Source organism: Cercospora kikuchii, assembly GCF_019650295.1.
Source record: "Cercospora kikuchii DNA, contig_00005, whole genome shotgun sequence".
Classification (NCBI taxonomy): Eukaryota; Fungi; Ascomycota; class Dothideomycetes; order Mycosphaerellales; family Mycosphaerellaceae; genus Cercospora; species Cercospora kikuchii.
In genome coordinates, this window is record NW_025408586.1 from 1602910 (window position 1) to 1623659 (window position 20750).

The 20750-nt window shown below is 52.8% G+C and overlaps 10 protein-coding genes across 10 annotated transcripts; 5 read left to right on the top strand and 5 right to left on the bottom strand.

Moving 5' to 3' along the window:
- Positions 1 to 288: 288 nt before the first annotated feature.
- CKM354_000841100 (uncharacterized protein) lies at positions 289 to 1140 on the top strand (the record flags this gene model as incomplete). The annotated part of the gene is made up of 1 exon (XM_044803785.1): positions 289 to 1140. One exon carries the CDS (start codon positions 289 to 291, stop codon positions 1138 to 1140), a length of 852 nt encoding a protein of 283 aa, XP_044659720.1.
- Positions 1141 to 1210: 70 nt separating this feature from the next.
- CKM354_000841200 (uncharacterized protein) lies at positions 1211 to 1701 on the bottom strand (the record flags this gene model as incomplete). Its single annotated transcript, XM_044803786.1, has 2 exons — positions 1211 to 1572; positions 1632 to 1701. The coding sequence occupies 2 exons, from the start codon at positions 1699 to 1701 to the stop codon at positions 1211 to 1213; spliced, it is 432 nt and encodes a 143-aa protein (XP_044659721.1).
- A 359-nt stretch (positions 1702 to 2060) lies between these two features.
- On the bottom strand, positions 2061 to 3200 carry CKM354_000841300 (uncharacterized protein; the record flags this gene model as incomplete). The annotated part of the gene is made up of 1 exon (XM_044803787.1): positions 2061 to 3200. One exon carries the CDS (start codon positions 3198 to 3200, stop codon positions 2061 to 2063), a length of 1140 nt encoding a protein of 379 aa, XP_044659722.1.
- Positions 3201 to 3535: 335 nt separating this feature from the next.
- On the top strand, positions 3536 to 4624 carry CKM354_000841400 (uncharacterized protein; the record flags this gene model as incomplete). Its single annotated transcript, XM_044803788.1, has 1 exon — positions 3536 to 4624. One exon carries the CDS (start codon positions 3536 to 3538, stop codon positions 4622 to 4624), a length of 1089 nt encoding a protein of 362 aa, XP_044659723.1.
- Positions 4625 to 5058: 434 nt separating this feature from the next.
- Positions 5059 to 8206, bottom strand: CKM354_000841500 (uncharacterized protein; the record flags this gene model as incomplete). The annotated part of the gene is made up of 2 exons (XM_044803789.1): positions 5059 to 7864; positions 7917 to 8206. The coding sequence occupies 2 exons, from the start codon at positions 8204 to 8206 to the stop codon at positions 5059 to 5061; spliced, it is 3096 nt and encodes a 1031-aa protein (XP_044659724.1).
- Positions 8207 to 10624: 2418 nt separating this feature from the next.
- On the top strand, positions 10625 to 13624 carry CKM354_000841600 (uncharacterized protein; the record flags this gene model as incomplete). The annotated part of the gene is made up of 3 exons (XM_044803790.1): positions 10625 to 10721; positions 10773 to 10926; positions 10984 to 13624. The coding sequence occupies 3 exons, from the start codon at positions 10625 to 10627 to the stop codon at positions 13622 to 13624; spliced, it is 2892 nt and encodes a 963-aa protein (XP_044659725.1).
- A 555-nt stretch (positions 13625 to 14179) lies between these two features.
- On the top strand, positions 14180 to 15583 carry CKM354_000841700 (uncharacterized protein; the record flags this gene model as incomplete). Its single annotated transcript, XM_044803791.1, has 1 exon — positions 14180 to 15583. The coding sequence occupies one exon, from the start codon at positions 14180 to 14182 to the stop codon at positions 15581 to 15583; it is 1404 nt and encodes a 467-aa protein (XP_044659726.1).
- A 124-nt stretch (positions 15584 to 15707) lies between these two features.
- On the bottom strand, positions 15708 to 16661 carry CKM354_000841800 (uncharacterized protein; the record flags this gene model as incomplete). Its single annotated transcript, XM_044803792.1, has 1 exon — positions 15708 to 16661. One exon carries the CDS (start codon positions 16659 to 16661, stop codon positions 15708 to 15710), a length of 954 nt encoding a protein of 317 aa, XP_044659727.1.
- Positions 16662 to 17580: 919 nt separating this feature from the next.
- On the top strand, positions 17581 to 18111 carry CKM354_000841900 (uncharacterized protein; the record flags this gene model as incomplete). The annotated part of the gene is made up of 2 exons (XM_044803793.1): positions 17581 to 17640; positions 17698 to 18111. 2 exons carry the CDS (start codon positions 17581 to 17583, stop codon positions 18109 to 18111), a joined length of 474 nt encoding a protein of 157 aa, XP_044659728.1.
- Positions 18112 to 18481: 370 nt separating this feature from the next.
- Positions 18482 to 19761, bottom strand: CKM354_000842000 (uncharacterized protein; the record flags this gene model as incomplete). The annotated part of the gene is made up of 3 exons (XM_044803794.1): positions 18482 to 18501; positions 18561 to 19404; positions 19459 to 19761. The coding sequence occupies 3 exons, from the start codon at positions 19759 to 19761 to the stop codon at positions 18482 to 18484; spliced, it is 1167 nt and encodes a 388-aa protein (XP_044659729.1).
- Positions 19762 to 20750: the final 989 nt, after the last annotated feature.

Sequence of the window (20750 nt, forward strand, 5' to 3'; positions counted from 1 at the left end):
CAATCAGTAGGCACCGCAGTGTCGCCAAAGTCATACCATGACATCTCATGCAGCAGAACTGCATCTCTCCCTCGGGCCCCCACTAAACCCCTCACCGTCTGCTCTCCAATGTTGGAGACTTCGGCCAACTTTCCATCGGCTCGAGACACTTTCACTTCGAGTGCCTCGTGGCGAGGCTGTCAGACGTCACTCAAATATGTAAATGTAAGTGCTCCATGCCATTTGAGTGTTACTAGCTTACTGTACGGAATCAATTCACATATCTGCCCCAAAAATTATTTGGCGAGAATGACTTCCAACTTCCCAATCTACCCAGACCTGTCCGGCAAAGTCGCCCTCATCACAGGCATTGGCCAAGTCGGCATCCCCAACTCTCCAACCTGGGGCAACGGAGCAGCAGCCGCCCGAGTCCTCGCCCACAGCGGCGTTAAAATCGTAGGCTGCGATATCAACCTCTCAGCAGCCGAATACACCAAAGCAAGACTCCTCAAAGACAACTCCAACACAATTTGCGACGTCCTCAAAGTCGACGTAACAAACCCGGACGACATCGCCGCTTTCGTCCAAACAGCGATTACCAAACATGGCAAAATCGACATCTTGTACAATAATGTCGGAATGACAGCCCCAGGAGATCCAGCTACGATGTCCGACGAAGCCTGGCAGAGACAAATCGATCTCAATCTCAATAGTGTTTTCCGCTGCTGTCGACTCGTCTTACCGATTATGGAAAAACAAGGCTCGGGCGTGATAATCAATAACGCCTCCATCACTGCTTTACGTTATATCGGCAAACCTCAGATCGCTTATGCCACTTCCAAAGCAGCTGTGGTACAATTCACGAAAGCTACAGCTTGCATGTACGCTTCCAAGGGTATAAGATTGAATTGTGTCATTCCGGGCTTGATGTACACGCCGCTGGTGGAGAGTTTAGAAATGAGTGAGAAAGAGGAAGATCGGGAAGTTGCGAGGAAGATCACACAGCATAATGTTCCTATGGGATTGATGGGTGATGGACATGATGTGGCGAATGCGGTTGCGTTTTTGTCGAGTTCGGCGGCGAAGTATATTACTGCGCAGTCTTTGATTGTTGATGGTGGGATTACGGAGTCTACGGGTACTGGTGGAGTTGCAGCTTAGAGTAGATCACAGTCGTCCAAAACTATTGGTAGACTACTTGTGCTCCGGTCGATGGAAATGTTGTCCTGTTTCATTTGTTGGGATCCCGCTTGACGGCACCGTGGCCATCATCAGCTGGGTCCAATGGCTTCTGTCCCTCCGCCTCGACATGCTGTCTCTTGATGTGGTCTGGTTCCTCTTTTGGTCTTTTCATGTTCTCCTGGCTAGGCTGAGATTCTTCTTGGATTCCCATGCCGCCTTCCTCAGGATTCGACACTGGGTTCGCCGCTGTGGGCTTCGTTTCTGCACCGATGTTCTCTAAGCCACGGGCGGAGTTCACCTGACTGCCTTCGCCGCTAGTCGATGGGGAATCGCGAACGTTGGTGGCGTTGGGCTCTACACGTGTTGTGGCTCCTCGAGAGGGTTCATTGGCGTATGTGCGGCAGAATGGAACTAGCGAGCACTTCTTTAGTAGGTTGTTTGTGTTGTCAATGTAATGAGAGATACCGTACTTGGCGACCGCTTTTTCGCAAGGTTTATGGCTGCTCGACGCGGAGCGGCGTGTTTAAGAAGAGCCGACATGGTGTGATGATAGCTGCGGTGTGTTTATTGGAACAAGAGCTGGTAGCAGTATAAGTTCAAGCCTCGAGGCTGTGGAGTTGATATGGTACAGGGATGCTTTCGGATGTGACGTGCGATGCGGTCAACACTCGTCCGACGAAGACAAACATCATTCTTACCTTGACGAAGGGCAGATGCATGGGCGTGTCGAGAAAGCATTGCTGCATGTCTGACTTCGTGGTTCATGGTACATAGTCGCAGCTCTCTTCGATTCAGAGCTTGCAAATACAAGTAGAGACTGCACAACACTTTTCACCGCGTCCGGACGAGATCGCTGATCGATCGCAAGGACGAGTAAAGCAGGCGGTCGCATGGATCAACTAATGTCTCTTGAACAGCTTCAATACGCCTCTCAATGTTTGATGTGCCATCAACTGAGCAGGCGGCACTCTTGGCCCAACATAACCTTTGATCGGCGGTTCCCACATGGCATTGGCGCCATTGTTCAGCGCGTGTTCAATCTCATCCAGCTCAAACCATTTGGCTTCTTCAAGTTCGCTCTCCGGATAGGTAATATCTTCACCGCCCTCGATGCATTGTCCCATAGCGCCGATCAACAGCGTGGAAGGATATGGCCAAGGCTGAGAAGAGTGTATCTGGACATGGCCGAGCCTGACCCCCGTTTCCTCGAACGCTTCCCGTCTAGTTGCGACCTCCAGAGATTCTCCTGGCTCGACAAAACCAGACAGACAGCTGAAGTAGTTCTCTGGCCATCGCTTCCCACGGCCCAGAAGGATGCGCTTCGCATCGGCTGAGATGGGAGCTATCACAACAGTGGGATCTGTGCGAGGGAAAGCTTGGTTGTGCAGACCAGTTCGGGTAGGACATGCCCTTCGAGAAACACCTGCATCGGCTGGAGGGCAGACGATTTTGGATCCGCCGTGCGTCGACAAGGTCTTGCCACCACAAGCACCGCAGAAGCGATTTCTGGTGTTCCAATCCAGTAGAGATCGCGCATGACTGAGGATCGAGGAATCGTCACGGTTGAGCTTCAGGTCGACTCGTGTGGGTACATGAGTTCTTCCTTGCTCAGTCTGCTTGGCTTTGAAGTTGTCGTAGTAGGAAGATGAGACATCAAGAGCGAAGTACGGAACTCCGTGATACATGCCGAGCGTGACGGCGGGCGTCTTACATCCGGCTTCAAGGTCCAGTCCGAGAAAGATCAGTCGTGGACGATGCTCGGCCGGGTCAAAGCTCTGAATCTGCGCCTTTTCGTCTTTCGCGAAAGGTTCGCCAATGAGATCTTTAACGTCTTCATAGCCCACATACGTAAAATTGCCGTCGGGATCGCGCAACGCGTTCAGCTCATTGAATGTGAGGTATTTCGCGCTGGGATGTTTTGAGGCCTTCTCCAGCAAGTCGTATTGGGTACGTAGGAAGGCAAGTCGGTCGATCTTCCCATTGGAGAAGTAGGCATTATTGCCCAGGCCAAAGACCTCAGTCAGAGTCGTCGGTGCCATGTTGCTCAATGTTCAGAAGCAAGCGGACGGAGCGCAGCGGATTTATGGATGCATTGCGGCTCCCAAGTGACCCCGCTTGGTTGTTGCCAATTCGGGAGGCGGTTTCGCGAATGCATGCTCGCGCCTTTCCATCGTCACAGGCTGTCGTCTCCATCGTGATGGTCACCTGGAGTTATCAAGCGTATATTCGCGCCGAGCCTGGCACTGTACAGGATAGATGGAGAGCTCTGATGCCATGCGAGCCAGCATGAAAGGCAAGTGCGGCGACTTCGGGAAAGCGCACGGACTCAACCTCGCGACGTGAAGTGTCCCACCTTCGGGCAGCTTGAATGTCAATGGACTTTCTACGCCTTCCATCGACTCTACGCCGCAGCATCCTGAACCACCCCTCGATCAGACATGTCATTCTTCGCCATGTCTCAACAACAGCATCTCCAGCCGCAGTGGACACCTCCACCCCACCAACCCTCCTCAAAATCTCCCCCGAAACGTTGAACTCCTACACAATCTCCAACCCTCCCACCCCAAGCGACCTCATCCTCGCCCGCTCCTTCTTCACAAAACACCACCCCGAAATCCTCTATAGCTCCCCTCACTTCCGCTCCCTCCCACCCTCTCCTTTCCCCGAAGTCGCCTTCCTCGGCCGCTCCAACGTCGGAAAATCCTCCCTCCTCAACGCCCTCTTCGGCCGTCCCCACAGCGACATCGCCCGCGTCTCCAAAAAACCAGGCAAAACCCGGACAATCAACGCATTCGGCGTCGGCGGTTCAGGCCTCATAAACCCCAGACCCAAATCCCCCGCCCGAGACAGCACAGGCCAAGAACTCAACCCCAAAGCCGAAACGTGGAAACGATGGGGTCGAGGAGGTTTGCTGGTCGTTGATATGCCAGGCTACGGATCCGGGAGTCGAGAAGAATGGGGAGGGGAAATTATGAAGTACTTGGAGAATCGGAAACAATTACGCAGGACGTATGTGCTTGTGGATGCCGAGCATGGGTTGAAGAGGACGGATGTGCAGTTGTTGGTGCATTTGAGGAAACAGGGCATTGCGCATCAAGTGGTGCTGTCGAAGGTTGATAAGATTTTGTATCCAGATTCGAAGTTTCCGGGGCCCTTAAAGGTGCATAATGGATTGACGAAACTGCGAAGCAGATGCATGGAAATGAGAGAAGAGCTGGATGAGGCTGCTGCAGAAGAGGGTGTGAGAGGAAGGATGGGGGACTTAATGTGTTGTAGCTCGGAGAAGAGTTTGGATGAAAAGAATAAGACGAAGAGGATTGGGATCGATGAGTTGCGGTGGTCGATCTTGACAGCCTGTGGGTTGGAGAAGTCTCTTGACCTGAAGCGAGCGGTAGATGTCAAAATTCTGGAGGCAGAGGATTTTCAGGACAAGGAGGAGAAACAGCAGTTCACTCCGATGTAGTAACGGAATGTGCAGCCGGATGCTTGCTTCCCCCTCGTGCCATCCAGATCGGTCGTTTCAGAACAGTGCCCAATGACCGAGTCTCATCTGGCCAACGGACTGAGACACTCACAAGCTGAACCTAGGACTCATCATTAGGCAAGCTTGATGTGTCCACCACTGGACCCTCTCAAATCAGTTTCAAGAGCAATTGTGGTTACATTTGCAGCTATCTGAACGATATACAACTACTGCATCCACGCCCTTGTTGCTTCCAATCATTGATTGATGTCAAGACATCATTTCCATTCCCAAACTCAAATAACAAAGGAGAATCTCAAAGGAGTGTGGTGACCAACAAAGACCACATGTGATCGCGAGAAGTCGTATTGGGACGAGCACCGCATGGTGCGTTGCCGTGTCGCGTTGTCGGCGTATTGGCGGGAACTGCACGCTTAGACGTACCAAGTAGTCTCTTGCAGTCTTGGGTGAACGCCTCCAGTCCACTCATCGTCGCCACCATCGCTGACGGAAACGTCGCTGGCATTATTCTCTGCCAGCTTGCTGAAGAGGTACGAGCGGCCGCGCTCGCAAAGCAGATCAGCGTAGTAGGCGGGAGGGCAGATGGAGACCGCCTTGGTGGCCCTGTTGAACAGGTAACACAAGTGATGCGTGAACTGTTCCAAAGCATCGGCGCTGAAGGAGATGTCATCTTTGATCACGACGTAGTGCGCCGGGCGTGCGGTGCCCTGCAGACCTTGATGAGCCTGCAAGTAGAACTCGCGAACGATTTTGCCAACGATTCCGCGATCAACGACTGTGCCAGGCTGCGGATTCCAGGAGCGCTGGTCCGCATCTTCTTTGCGGGTGGGATAAAACCTGGTGTGATGTCGCTTGCCGACGATTATGATGGCGATCTTGGGCCACTTCTTCTTGTCTCCGTAGCGTTTCTCAAACACCTTCTCGAATGAGGGCAGCTCGATATCCAGGACTTGGTGGTACTGGCCCTCCGAGACACCATCGCGGTACACAACAATTTGGGTGGGCAGTTTCTGGTTTCTCTTGACCCATAGGTTCAAGCGCTCGTTGAACATCTCCTCTAGATGATCCTTGTTCGTCTTGTCGTCCACGCCTCCGACCATCTCCTTTCTACCAGTCTGCGCCCGGATGCTTCCCGGCCACTGGAACATCCTGGAGTCCACACTTGCCACGACACAGGCAATGCTCGGTGCGCCATCAACACTACCAGGGGCTGGATGCGTAACGTCGATACCCACTAGCATGGTATTGTTATCGATCGGAGCGCTAACAGTGTTCAGGACGCTGTGAGATACACCGCCGCCCTTGAGGTTGAATTTGAGGGCAAGATTTCCAAAGTACATTTGCTGCCCCTTGTCATTTTCCAGTTTGGAGCCGACGGAGCAGATGGTTCCGATACCGTGCTCAACGTCTCCAAAAAGTTTGATACGCGCGTAGAGCCAGCGATCCGCTTCGGGTAGGACTATAAAGAGCATGTCAACTCTGTTTGCTTCTGCCTTTTCAAAGGCACTCTTCAGCATCTTGTCATTGGCAGGGCGATTCATCACGTTCAATGGAGCCAACGTTATCTGGAAGGTGGGGCCTCGTTCTCCCATCTGAATGTTGTAGCCTTTCAGCGACTCTGCGAGCTTCTTGATCGTCTCGTCAGGTGGACCCCTCATCGCTTGACCTCGATTGCCTTGGCTATTGATGACCAGCACTTGCCAGCGGTTGAATTTGCCCGGCTTATCGAATCTGGCACCCCTAAGGTTCCACGCTCCGTTCGAAGTGGAGGCATTGCTGCTGCCATACTTCACGGTTGGAGAAGGGAGGATCCTGCCTGGCACGGTGATCATCTCGGTGCCTACTCTGAAGCCGAATGGTTGCACAGAGTCGGATTGTGGGTCGCCACTGGGATTGGCCAAGCGTAACAAACGCAGGCCATTTCCAGGATTGCCCGCCACGCCTGCAATGGACATGGCATTCAGGTTCGGGGCACGCGCCGCAAATCGCAGCATTTCAGACGTTTGGTTTCCGCTCAACAGTCGGCGATAGGCTTGACCAGGGGTAATCCAGCACAATTCCACAGGGAGATACTGAGGGTCGGCCCTCGTACCGACGTTCAGAACAGGGACATTGGGGTTCCTGAGCGTGATTCCATGCTGCTGCTTGAAGTATTGTGCCACTGTGACTTCGCGAGCTTGTGCATTCGGTATCGATCGATCGACATAGCTGAATTTCACCTCGTTGGCATTGCCGAATCGCTTGACACGGATACTGTTGATAGATTTGGCGAATCCTACAATCGTCTTCGTCTTCTTCATGAACGGCTGTTGTTGCCCATCTTTGACGTATCGCGCCTCTACTTTGAGCATGCGCACGAAAGCTTCGAGCTGTTCAAGGTTGCTTTGGGGAACAATCACATTGAGGAGATGCTGCGCCTTGAAGAAGGCCCCGCTCGTGACGTTGATGTTGACCAAAAGCCGCGAGATAGTAGGCCGAACCGAGGAGAAGTAGCCTCGCAGAGCCTCGAGGGTTTCATCGAGGTCTTTGTATTCTACCCCGGGATGTCCGTTGTAGGGGTAAAAATTGTTGCTCCCTACACTGCGGACATTGGCCATCTCGTTCGGTGTCTTGGCGACAATGATGTTCAGAAGCTGGATTAGATCAACACGACCTGCGTACAAAGCACCGGAAGAAGTGCTTTGGAGGAAGTCGATCATTTGTCGCAGGCTGAACGAGTCCACGTAACGAATCTTGAAGTGAAACGTGTTGCGGTCCCGGGCTCTTCTGACGAAGTCAGGGACTTGCTCACCCTGAGTTGCCTGCGGGCTCGCGCCGTCTTCTGATGGTAGAGTCACCTTCATCTCTTCGCCCTTGTGCATTTTGTCAAGATCAAGCTTATCAGTTGTGACCAGGATAGTAGCATAGTCGGTGGCCCACTTCACTTGGGAGAAGGCGTGATGCTTGAATATCTCGTTGAAAAGACGTCGAAGCTTGGGCTTGCTGACACTCGTCTCGCGGATATTAACCGCGTAGCGGTACAGCGGAACCTCGGGCTGTTTGGCTTCGTATGCTGTGGTGATTTTAAAATAGTTGGTCCGAAGTACAATGGGCTTGCCTTTGGTACCGAATCCTGGGCGGCCAGGAAAGCCATCGATGATTTTTCCCTTGGTTTGGAGTGCGAGCGCGTCCTCGGCGGCTGTGATGCTTGCATCGGGAGCTGCGACAGGCGCAGACTCGCTGTATCCATGTCAGCACTACAGATCCCACACTCTGCCTTCGCGAGACTCACAGATAGATGCCTGGGAATTCTCGTGGCCCACCTCCGCCACCGCCCCCACGACCACCTCTGAAGGCCATCTGCGAGGATTGGCCTCTGCCAGGAGGTCCACCACGGCCTCCTCTGAAATCGCCACGACCGCGGTCACTTTGAAAGCCGCCGCGGCCTTGGCCACCTTGGAAGTCGCCACGGCCTTGACCTCCCCCTCTCCCTCCTCTGTCACCACCACGCTGGCCGCCGCCGCCGCCTCGATCGCCACGGCCTCCGCCGCGACCACCGCGTTGTGGTTGATTGCCGGACATGGCGCCTTACGTATCGAATGCCGATGTAAGGAGCTGTTCAATGGAAGTCAGATGTGACTGAGAGACGCAGGCCAGGTTTGGCGAGACTCACCTTATGTGTCCGAATGAATGGCTCAGTGAGATCTTGTCTCACAAACTCGGTGAGAAGCAAACAGGATAGATTGCTCTCTGTGGGATGGACTTGAGTTACACCATCGACAGCGATGGTATGAGATCTGGTAAAGATCGTGCTGATGTTGTTGGGTAGAATGATGCTTGTGTATTTGTGGCGACTAGAAAGTGTCAGCAATTAGGCATGCCGCTTGAAGTCACTTGAATGTCATTTTACAGTGAGCGGTCAGCAGATGCGAATTGAATTCTGCTGTTTTTACTTGCTCGCCACAAGTGAAGGTCGGAAAGATGCTGGTATCAGTGTTGCGAAAGGATGATGAGCGTGGAATGTGATGGATCGCAAAAGAGCAGCGGGAAGGCAACGGAGACGCAGTGCAACGCGACAAGGCAGCAGATCAAGACTTTCCAAAGCTCGCCGTCCTCATCGCGGCTCCTGCTGGGGAGCTGTTGTCGTGCCTGCGGCTTTCCACAGCACGCGAGTATCCAAAGGTGCAGTGGCGACGCGGGGTGGTGGAAGGCACAGGCGGGAGCAGAAGCAGAAGGGAAAGTGGGAGCATGACGACGTGTTTCTTTCGCGACAGGCGGTAAAGGGCCCGCATCTCCGCTTTTCGACCAGGCATCCTGCATTGAACTCTCTCCCACGACAATCCCAGCACATCTGCCTTTGTCCTGTCTTTTCGCTGTTTTCGCCGAGTATCTGGTGCCTGCTCTTCGCTTTGTTGGTGTCGACCTGTTCTTCCGCACGGTAAGGATACGCGTCGTGTCCACGCGTAGACGCGTTCTGCAACGGAACAGCTCCCAAGCCACTTCTGCCCCCGTCCCCGTCCCCGTCCCCATCGGTGCTCCGACGTGCTTGCTTGCAACATATCAGCAACGCGTCGAGCGCGTCTCTCTTCAGCCTGCGTTGCCTGGGGCGTGCATGGCATCCACTGCCTCCTCTCGTGCGGCCTGCGAGTCATCTGTCACACCCGCATCGACGGCCGCTGAGACACATGCGGCCGTGTGACGCGCTGAACAATGCAGATGCTCAGCCCGTGTACCACCACCACCAAAGCTGCCCACGACACGACGCACCGCACCTGAACGCCATCATCCTTTGACATGGCACGCCGCGCTCCTTTCCGCCCTGCGCCAAATCGGACAAGCCACGCGGCAACGTCGTGTCCTTGTCGTTGTCGACCTAGAAACGAACACCGTCTACCGGCTGTTCCCTTCATCGCGCCCAACGTTGCAGAAAACAGCCTGATCCAGATTTTCCATGTCATGCCATGTGCATGCACCTGCTGGCGAAGACTGCGCACTGACAAACGTAGGCATTTCAGACTTCCTACGCATAGCATGAACTGGACTGCTGCGACTCACGAACGAATCAGTTCGTCATCTGCGGCTTTGCGCATGACCGGGACACCGGCCGAAGCAGAACCTCAGCCCAACACACCGAATGTGGATGTCTACGCAGAGCATAGGCGGCTTGCCATTCCAACACCGCCAACGATGCAACGGGCAATGTATCTGTCATCAAGAATACTGGCACAGTGACTATCGGCACGCTGATCCGAGGACTTGACTGGCAGCATATCAGCCCGCTGAACAACACCCTCTCGTGTGCTCCCCATGCCTGCGCGCTCGATCGCAGACTTGTAACGATGCCGGCATGATAGAAGTGAACACCCGACCTTAGAGCCGTAGTACCTTCAGGTCCTGTGACACCAGCGAATCGATGGCTCCGTTCCAACGGGTCGACACCCTTTAGGACATGCTACATTCCAACGTCGCCTCAACTTCCCGTTACCTGGGGGAACTTGCTATCCATCGGCTCCAGGGCCCACGGGTTGCACATGTCAGACGACGACAGCCTTGCCCGCCGAGAGCTTGGTAACTATGCCATTGTTACACTCGTCGTCTTCGAGACAGAACATTCCACCCTCGGCCAAGTCCTTGGGCACAGTCAAGCGCCGCCGGTGCCCTGAAGAAGACCTCGTGCTGCCTGTGGAGACTCTGTGCTAAAGAACACCTTTGCCCTATTCGACGATATCACGCTCACCCTCCGATCACTACTGATCACCTCCACTTTCTACACATACGTCTGAGACTGTCTCCAAACCGACATCCACACCAGCACTTGTCCTCGTCGAACGCAGGTATCAAAGAAACAGCTTTGCATGTGCGCAGTGCAACGAGGCTTTCGGGCCATTGTATGAGCATCGCACTGAGAATCCAAAGTATTGAAATAAGCTCACAATTCTGCTCCTCGAATTTCTCCCAGGCAAATTTGCACACACTGACAACGCAGATTATTCCTCCGTCATGGGAGGACACCGTTCGCACGGTCGAGCGCCTCTATTTCTTTCGCTGATCACTTTGCACCAGGCTTTACTCTGCTCAGCAGCACCGCATCATACAGGTGAGTGTACGAAGATGTCTGGTATTTGTGGCATACTAAAGCCTGCCTAAGGTTCGCCACCACTGGCACGCGATATTCCTGATGTGGTCACCATCACCAGTACCTGTTCTGAAGACAGAACCCGTCCCAAGGCCTCGCACGATTTTCGCTTCCAAGGACATCCGAAACCAGGTGGCGCAATCATCTATCAGATAGGCGATGGACAGTGAGTGCGCTCGATTTCGGTCCACATCGAAATTTCACGAAGCTGATGCCGGGGCAGAATTCAAGCACCGGGACCTGGGCATGCTTTTCCACCGACTCACTTTGTTACCACTACAAAGCAACCTAGCATTCCGACAAGCAGCTCCAGTATTGTGGCGCGTGATGCTACCACGAACTCGACCACATTTGTATCCAGCACTCAGATATCCCACGAGGCAACGGGCTCCTTCTCAACCAGTGTCTCGGACGTCTCTCTGACAAGACTCACCACATCTGCCGTCCAGAGTGCTACGCTACCGGGTCCCACAAGCACATCGGGCAGCATCAACAGCGTCCTTCAGACATCTTTACAGCCCTCTACTCCACCGTTTCCTACGTCGATCGGGTCGAGTGATATCTCGATTGTCAATCCGTCTACATTACCTAGTCCATCGTCGACATCAGTCGTGGGAACATTGTCTGCCAGTGACATTTTTCGACCTATCGGTACTGGTGCTCCTCTTGTCCCCGACGCACCTAAAGATCATCCTTGTCCAAGGATTGGCATTCAGCCGCAAAGTCGCAGACTGCAGACAAACAAGTTCTACTCTGCCCTGTTCTTGAACGAACAAAAGTCGCCTGTTTTCACTTTCCCCTACTCTGTTCAGTGGGCAAAGGGCGAGGGCCAGCTGCAGAGTTGGGGCTTTGTGGTCTCCCATACCGAGCCAGAGCAGTGGGCGAGAGCTGATGGCCAACCAGGAAAGGATGCTGGGCAGTGGGCATTCTTCGGAGCCCCAGTGGGCGTAGAGTATATCATCCTCTCAGCTAGCGAGCTTGTGGTCAACAGTGCAAATATGACTCCGGGTCTTACTACCGACACGCTTGAATGGGGATCGGTCAAGGCCAATCTATTTCCACCAGAGTGGATGACGCCTGTCATGACACTTCCTCTGCTACAGGGCTCGGCCTACATCACTGCAGAATATCACTGGGGCAAGCCTCTGATCCAGTCAAGCGTCGGCTTCAAGAACCTCACCTTCGCCGGAGCGCTGCCGAACAATCTTACGCACAAGTATGTGGCCTACTTGCACAACAATCACAAGTGGCTCATCTACATCACGCCCCTCGACCCATCATATGAGGTCAATCGCTTTGATCTGGACGGAAGAGGAAGCTCCATCAACGGGCCATCTCTATTTAACGGCGTCATCCAAGTCGCAAAAGTGCCGCGAGCAGATGGCGCTGCAACGCTGAACGTGCGAGACATTGCGAGTCCGGAGACAGACCCCGAACTTATTTATGATCAATCTGCTGGCACATATCCTATCGGAGTCAACATAACTGGGACCGTCGACGGAAAGACTGGAAGCTACACTTTGTCATGGACGAAGAATGGGACTCAAGATCAAGATCTCCTCATGTTCGCCCTGCCTCACCACACCGAGTCAATGAGTTATCCCGACCAGAATGGACTCACGAACTTGCAACTGAGAACAACAACGAAAGGCATGGCCACTGCTGTTAAAGGCGATTCATGGACAATGACAGAGAAGGACTTGCCCATCGAAATGGGATTCTCACCCTGGACACCAAAAGTAGGGAATGTTGACAAATATTCTGACCCAGTGTTGGAGGCAGTGGAGAGGCTTGGTGCAGATGACATTCGTGAGGACATTCTTGGTCAGACCAACGTAAGCAGTGCATATTACGATGGCAAAGCGCTTGCAAAGTTCGCTGCCATTTGCTATGCTCTGCATGACGTTGTTGGAAATGATACATTAGCACTCTCTGGGCTTCAGCCTCTGAAACAAGCCTTTGGCCATCATCTCGAGAACAGGCAAAGGTGGCCTTGGGTCTACGATGATAGCTGGGGCGGCGTGGTCAGTGTTGCTTCTTACGAGACTAACAATCCTCTGGAAGACTTTGGCAACCCATACTACAACGACCACCATTTCCACTATGGTTACTTCGTCTACGCTGCTGCAGTCATTGGATATCTCGACCCGGAATGGCTGGCCAACTCAACGAACACAGACTGGGTCAACATGCTCGTTAGGGACTACGCTGGCTCAGACCTCGACGATCCTTACTTTCCCTTCTCGAGGGCTTTCGACTGGTACCACGGACACTCCTGGGCCGCAGGCCTCCTAGACTCCAGCGATGGCAAAAATCAAGAAAGTTCCTCCGAGGACACCATGGCCAGTTATGCGATCAAAATGTGGGGCTCCGTGACTGGTGACCAGTACATGGAAGCTCGCGGTAATCTCATGCTCGCAATCCAGAAGCGCAGCTTCGCAGACTACTACCTCTACTCCTCCGACAACGACGTCCAACCGCCCAAATTCATCGGAAACAAAGCTGCAGGAATCCTCTTCGAGAACAAAATCGATCATACAACATACTTTGGGGCGAATCCGGAATACATTCAAGGCATTCATATGCTTCCTCTGCTGCCTTTCAGCACGTATATCCGAGACTCGAAGTTTGTGTGTGAAGAGTGGGACGCATATTTTCGGGATCCGAATGTTATCGGCGCAGTTTCGGGCGGATGGCGAGGGATTCTTATGGCGAATTATGCCATGTGCAATACCACGACGGCGAGAGAGGCGTACGGCTTCTTTACGTCCGAGGATTTTGATGCGAGCTATTTGGACGGCGGCGCGAGTAAGAGTTGGTATACGGCTTTTGTGGCTGCTTTGGTTGATGGAGTCATTGTTTGAGTTGAAAAGAGGAGGCGTTGAGTAAGTATCTGAATATGAGTGGAGTACTACTAACATACAGGCGCAAGGCTTAGGCAGGACATGTTTGGCTGCTCATGAATACACTGCAGCTGCAGCTTACGACGGCGTTTGGACAGATTGATAAACGGAAGGACATGATACCAATCAGGGGCGCTGGGATAGACGGCTCGGCAGACTTGACGAACTTACGACACCACCATATAATTATCCTTGTATGAATTATGAGCAACGAGAAATTGCATTTGGTACATTTTGCGCATTCTACACGCCGTTTTCCTTTGCTGTGATTGATCGTGATTTTGGCATGGAATCGTCGTCCTTCATTGGTCGCAGCTGTGCCTGGGACTAGTTCATGTTTGTCTTGGCTCCCGTGCACGGTTCAGCAGACCAAGCTGCCGCAAGCATGAATGAGATTCAGAAACAGCTCACGCTTCTCGTCAGCTCAACACACTCCCACAGCAACCAAGTCGCGGCTCTGCAATACTGTCATGTTGCACCTTCCACTGTGCTCCATTCTGGATCACCGAGCTGGTGATGGCCGCTAGCAATGATGCTAATCCCTTGCTTTTTCTGACGACTTCAACCGGGGCAGCACCCAGCGGCCGGAACGCAAGAGCTCATTCTCGAGCGGCAAGCGCAAAGCGATCGAATCCTGCAGCAGCTCATTATGGATCTTTTACTACTTTCGCAGTGGACAAGAAGTATAAATCTGGATCGAAAGAAGACAGCGGTTCTGCGAGGAGCACCGAAAGTTCTTCTCAGAAAGCTTCCCAAGTGAAGCGACGGAAGATTGCGCCAGATGGCGATGTTATCTTGAGCCGAGCCTCTGATAGCACAAGATTGATCTCTTTTCGCCAACAAGAACACCTCGGATCTCTACTGCCCCCGCTGCGAATCCTAGCTACGCATTTTTCGAATGGATGCACGCCTTTGCCACCGAATGTCGATTTGGACAACGTACTGAAAGTAGCAGCATTTCACATTCGCCGAAAGGCTGCTCAACTTCTAGAATCTGAGCCGGAGCGAGCACTAGATGCGCTTCGGTGTCGGCAATGGTGTTCCGTACCGGCCACGATGGCATCCCTGGGCCGCAGTCCGTACCTCGATGGAGCTATCGCATGCGTAGTTTCGAAGGTTCAGCAAGTGGTTTCGGGAGCACCCAGCGAGCAGCGTATCTTGATCTGCTATACGGACGCGCTGCATCTCCTTCGGGCCGCAGTGCAAGATTCTGCTACCCACGAGAGGGTTGACATCCTCGCCGCCTCTCAATTGTTAGCGGTGTACGAGATGCTTGACTCTCCTACTTCTTCAGCATGGCCTAGCCATATCGCCGGAGTTGCCGCAATGTCGAAGCTGCATGCCACGCGACAACACGGCATCCTGACCTCCGAACAAGCAGCACCGATGTTCGTCGAAGCTCTTCTCAACGACGATGATAGCTTCTTCGAAAGCAAGCAATGGAAAGCTCTACTGCAAATCCTTACAAACAAGCAATCTCTCAATCCCCAGTCCACGGGGGAAACTCTTTCCTGCTTTCGCTCCCTTCGCATCCTCTTCGCAGACTGGAAATCCGCCTCTCAGATCTCACTCGGCTGGGAAGTGAGGTTCAATCTGCTCGCTCAAGCTCATGAGCTCCGAGCACATTTCAAGAATGTCGTTTTCCGGAACGAACATCGCTTCATGACGCGGCAGCAAATCAGCAAAGGATGCGATGTTCTCGGGTTGTGTCTCGTGAGCATCATGATGCTCGATCGACTGATCTTGACACTGCGGCAGACGAGTACGTGGCAAGGGCACAATCTGGAGATTGACACGCAAGAGCTATGTACGCAAGTTATCAGACATGAGTTGGACACTGCGGAAGCTTTTCCTGCGAAGGATCTATTGAGAGCGTTCCAGAAGCAACATGATTATCCGTTACTGGAGTATGACAGTTGAGGGATATTGGATCATTGAGAGGGTGGAGGCAAGGTCTCCGAAAATATGAGAGCCACGCCGCTGGGCGTATATATCGCTAACTTTCATACATGAATAAATCATTAGCCGCATGCGTAGCAGTACATCACATCTTTGACTTCCTGCCCGACTTCACTCCCTCCACCGGTGCTCCACTAAGTAGAAAGTCGGGATACTCGAATCCCTTTCCCTCTGTTGCACCGCTCACTCTCCACTGTCCACCATCAACGACCAAAATATTGCCATTGACGTAGCTTCCTGCCTCAGAGAACAAATATACCGTAGCATCCGCAATCTCCTTCACTTCTCCCCATCTCCCCACAGGAATGCTCTTCGCACTCTTCTTCGCACTCTCCGGATCCGATCTCGAAAGTCTCGTCATCCCCTCCGTACCTCGAATCGGACCCGGTGTAATCACATTGCTCGTGATCCCATAAGGCCCATACTCAATCGAAACGCTGTGTGAAATCTGATCCACAGCCGCCTTCGCCGCCATAGCATGCGCCTGCAACGGAAACCCCTTGAAATGGAACGTCGCAGAAATAAACACCATCCTCCCTCCCGTCCCTCCAACTTTGCCCGTCGCTTTTCCGGTGTTAGGATACTTCCTCGCCGACTCCACCAAATACGGCAGCACAGCTTTCGCAGTATGATACGACCCCAACGTATCAATCTCCATAACCGTCCTGAAAGCATTCGGACTCAATTGACTCATCGGAGCCAAAAAGTTCCCTGCCGCTCCTGCGATTGCGAAGTCTATCCCACCGAGCTCTTTTGCGCAGCGGTCAGCTGCTTCTTTTAATGCGACGGCGTTGCGGACGTCGACGTTGCCTTGGCCGATGACGCGGGAGCCTGGACGAGCGGATTCGAGGTCTTTGGCCATGGATTCGGTTTTTTCGACATTGCGGCCGATGATGTAGGCGTTTCCGCCTAGGGCCACGAAGGCGCGGACTTGGATCGAGCAGATGCTGCCGGCTCCGCCGGTGCAGAAGAGGACTTTGTCTTTGAAGATTCCGTCGCGCCAGACGTCGGAGATGTATTCTTCGCGGGGAACGGGCATGGTGAAGGTCGATGGGGTTGAGGTATGTAGTAGAGGAATGGAGGATAGGATAGTTGTGTCTCGAGAGGTTTGGAGTGGTACTATATGGTAAGAGCGACTGCCGAGGGAAGCTGTTTATACGGCCGTATTGTGAAGGAGCGGGATTGAGCGCAGTAAGGACAATGAGATTATTGGCTCACGATCTGACTTGATGCTGGCCTACAAGTACTTATGCTTGCATGTGCTTGTAATAAAGGCAGAGGTCTAGGATTAGTATTCACCTGGACCGCCGAGGGTCGATGATGCCGACAGGTACTTACTGTAAGTGGTCGTAGCCGAACTCTGTGCCCTATACACTACGGAGGCCTAAAAGTAGCTATCTCGATCCGCGTCGAACTTGACATGTCAAGACAACTAGGACAGTTGTAATTGTGATATTGGCTGTCTTGGGATGAGAGCTCTCTGGGACGTCAAATGTATACGCTGCTTCACGATCAATGCTGTTTTTATCCCACGCAATGATCGCAAAGCAGCTGGCGAAACATCTATTGGGTGGCTGAGGGGACACTATAAGTTCAATCAAATTCCAAGCAATGCTAACCAAAATTCCATTGAACTGTCATAGAAGAAGACCGTTGTTAGGGGACGGCCTCTTCTCACAGGACGGCACAACCTGTAGTTGCGAATCATTGCTCCCTCCATAACTCATGTCAAAATCGAGCATAAGTGAAGTTCCAAGCATGTCCATTGCACCAATAGACGCTCTTCGTAGCTTGCTTACGATAATGAGGAGATACTGTAGCCACTTCGGGCCGCCACATTGCATCAGAAGCTCCATGGCGGAGACGACGTCAACACGACCTGTTCATTCACATCCACGCGACCACCACCACCGCGCATCAAACTTCACAACCGCGACTGACGCAAATCACTCGCAACCATGCCGTCCGCCGTCGCGCTCTGCAAATTCGTAGGCACAATCAGCTTAGGCCTCCTCACGGTACCCGTCCCGCCACCAACCCAACCGCAACCGCCCAGCTAACACACTCATCTCCAGGGCGTCTCCTACACCCTCTCCACACAATCACTACCCAGTCTTCTGACTCTTCCCTCCGCGAAACCCGCCGCTTACACACTCAACCAAACGACACGACTCTCAACACTTCATATCCGAGCTCTCTCGACCATTTCCACGATCTCGCTGATCACAGCTTTCGCGCTTTCTCCTCCGAGGATTAAGCACCCGTATCTCATCTGGACTGCGATCGTAGCCACAGCGAGCGGAGTGTTGAATTTGGCGATGGACAAGGGATTGAAGTCGAGAGTTATCAAGGATGAAGTGGGAGAGGTGAATGGAGAGGAGATTGAGAAGAGCGCGAGGGATCAGCAGTACCTGGAATTCGTGAGGACTTTGATTGCTGGGACGGGGTTCACGATGGGTGTGGTGGGACTTTGGGGTGACGGAGCGTAGAGAGTCACGTAATGGATGAGAGAGGCGAGGGAGAGGCCTGGTCTGGAGCAAGGAAAGCTCAGATGGAGGGCAGCATGAATGCAAAGTGAAATGATAGCATGGAAACACTAGACGGCCGTCGTGTGACGGAGCGACAGAAGCCGGAATTACTTCCCATCTCCGATTAGAACTATATGGACACTTTTTCTGCTCTGTGTATTTGCGAGCAAGCATCGCTTATTTATTGTCATTGAGATACAACTTCACTTGTGCTGTAAGTGTCGCCGAATCGAATAAACGCCCTCCTGGGCCATGCTGAATCTGCAGGTCCTCCGCAGCCTGTGCATCTGCGGCTAGCATCGTGAGCACATCAAGGCCCAAACTTCCTCGCTCAGGTTGCTTTCACGTAGCCTGTGAAGGTAGGTGGTCAGCACACAAAGACCTCTGGTGGTATTAGCCGTCGAACTTACTGGCATCGATCTTGGAAATCTGCGGCAAAGCCAATCGCACTTTATTCCTATACAACACCGGATTGGCTCTTTGCAACGGGTTGCCCTCAAGGTACACCTCTTCGAGTTTCTCCTTATCTTTCAGTACTCTTTCCACTTCCTGGAAGCTTTCGATCTGGCAATTGCTCGCCCATACATTCTCCAGATCCTTCAGGTCTTCTAGTCCTTTGAGCGACGTGATAGGATTCGTTTGGAAATCGAGTATTTCCAATTTTGTGCACGCTCGCACCGGCTCGAGAGACTCGATCTTGTTGTCCGATACATACAACTCTGTGATCTGTGGTATTGTTTCGATTCCGTTGAGCGATGTGAGACGATTCGCTTGAATACTCAACGAACGCAGATTTGTCAGCGTGCTGAGTCCTTTGAGCTCCGTTATCCTGTTCTGCCCGAGCCACAGACTTGTGAGGTTTGTCAACGTCTCCAGTCCTTCAATCTCTTTGATTCGATTTGCTCCCAACTCAAGGTATGTGAGTCTCGTGAGCGTTTCTAGCCCTTCGATCTTCGATATTCGGTTTTGCACGAAGTAAAGGTGATCGAGATTGGTCAACGTCGAAATTCGCTTTATGTGCTTCAGCTTGTTGTATGACAGATCGAGTGTCGTGAGCGCCGTGTATTCTTCTAGGCCATCGATGTGCTTGATCAAATTGTCGTATAATTCCAGCTCTTCCAAATTCTTGCATGTATCAGGCAGCTCGATTTTCTGAATCTGGTTCTGTCGTAGGCATAGTCGTTTGAGTCGCTGGAAACGTTCGAGGTGTAGAGCTGCCATGGAGGTGATTCTAGAGTGCAGAAGCTCGATCTCCTGCAACCTGGGTATTAGTGAAATTCGAGATCACATTAGAGAGTTCGTACATACCTCCACGTCTGGGCTTTCGCCCGCGAGCAAGTCTTCGTCGGCATCGATCTGGTCTACTGGAGGTGCATCCTCATCTGAGTAGTCCGAATCCTCTAAAGCTTTTGGGTTTGCCAGTGTGGCCTGCTTTCCCACTCGTAACTTGCCATCCCAGCCCGACTTGCTCTTCGGCGTGCTTGATTTGGACGAAGTGCCGTTTGTGTCTGCAGCCTCGTTGTTGCCAGATGACGTACTCGCGTTCGTCGCGTCTGCGAGGACGTGGGGGTGGGAGTCGGGCCCGTGAGGAGTTTCTTGCGAATCTGACATGGTGTGAGGAGTGGTATACTTGGTATTGTACTTTCGAAGCTTTCAGCAGAACTTCGGCACGCGATGTGACTGATTGTCCTTGTGCATTAGCTGCAGAAGGCGTGGTTTGGCGGGGCAGCGGCACGGGCGGAGCTGGGACCGGTTGGTGGCGGTGCGCCAAGCATCCAGTCCATGTTGCATGTGGACCTCCTTCTCTTTCCTTGACATCCTCAACTCACACAATCCCAGGTCCAATACGGGAGTATGTACACATTTGCCGACTTAGTCGTCATAGCGACTTAATATGCTGCATTCTCTTGCTCAAGGAACGACAACTTAAGATACTCCTCGCCACACCAGGACCAAACTCGACTTTGGAATTTAATCATGGGCCGTGTTTTTCCACCGACCTGACCAAGACGAAGCCATGGGACGAAGCGACTGCCATGAGCCTGGACCCGACCAGCTGTGAAGCGGATCATTGCTCGTGTTCCGTGACCGTCTGCTCACGTTCAGGTGGGTATCACCGGCGCACGACTGACTGATCACGAAGTGACGAAACAAAGACAGTTGTGGCACTTTGCGTTGCTGCAGCTGTGCCTTCTCAGACCGCTGCTTATCGCAAGCATCGGAATCCTTTGCTCTGGCTGCGGTACCTGCAGGAGCAATATCCTCCCCAGCCACGGCGAGCACTATTCTCCCCAACTTACCACCGACCAAGCCGAGTCGCCCTTGGCTGCATCGGAATTGTGGTGGTATATCTACACGATCGGCTCACATACAGTCTGACCTTTCTTGCGCTGGAGCAGAGATTTCCACAGGAGTACAATATTCACATCCGGGCAGGAGCGAAAATGCATATTCAGCTCCAGCTGATCCTGTAACGGATTGAAATATCGTCTTCCATATTCATCATGGATCGCACATTCCGGGCTTCGGGGTAACACAAGGCCCCCGCCACAAGATCTGCGCTGACCCGTGTGTGCCTTCAACGAACCTGATTTAAACAT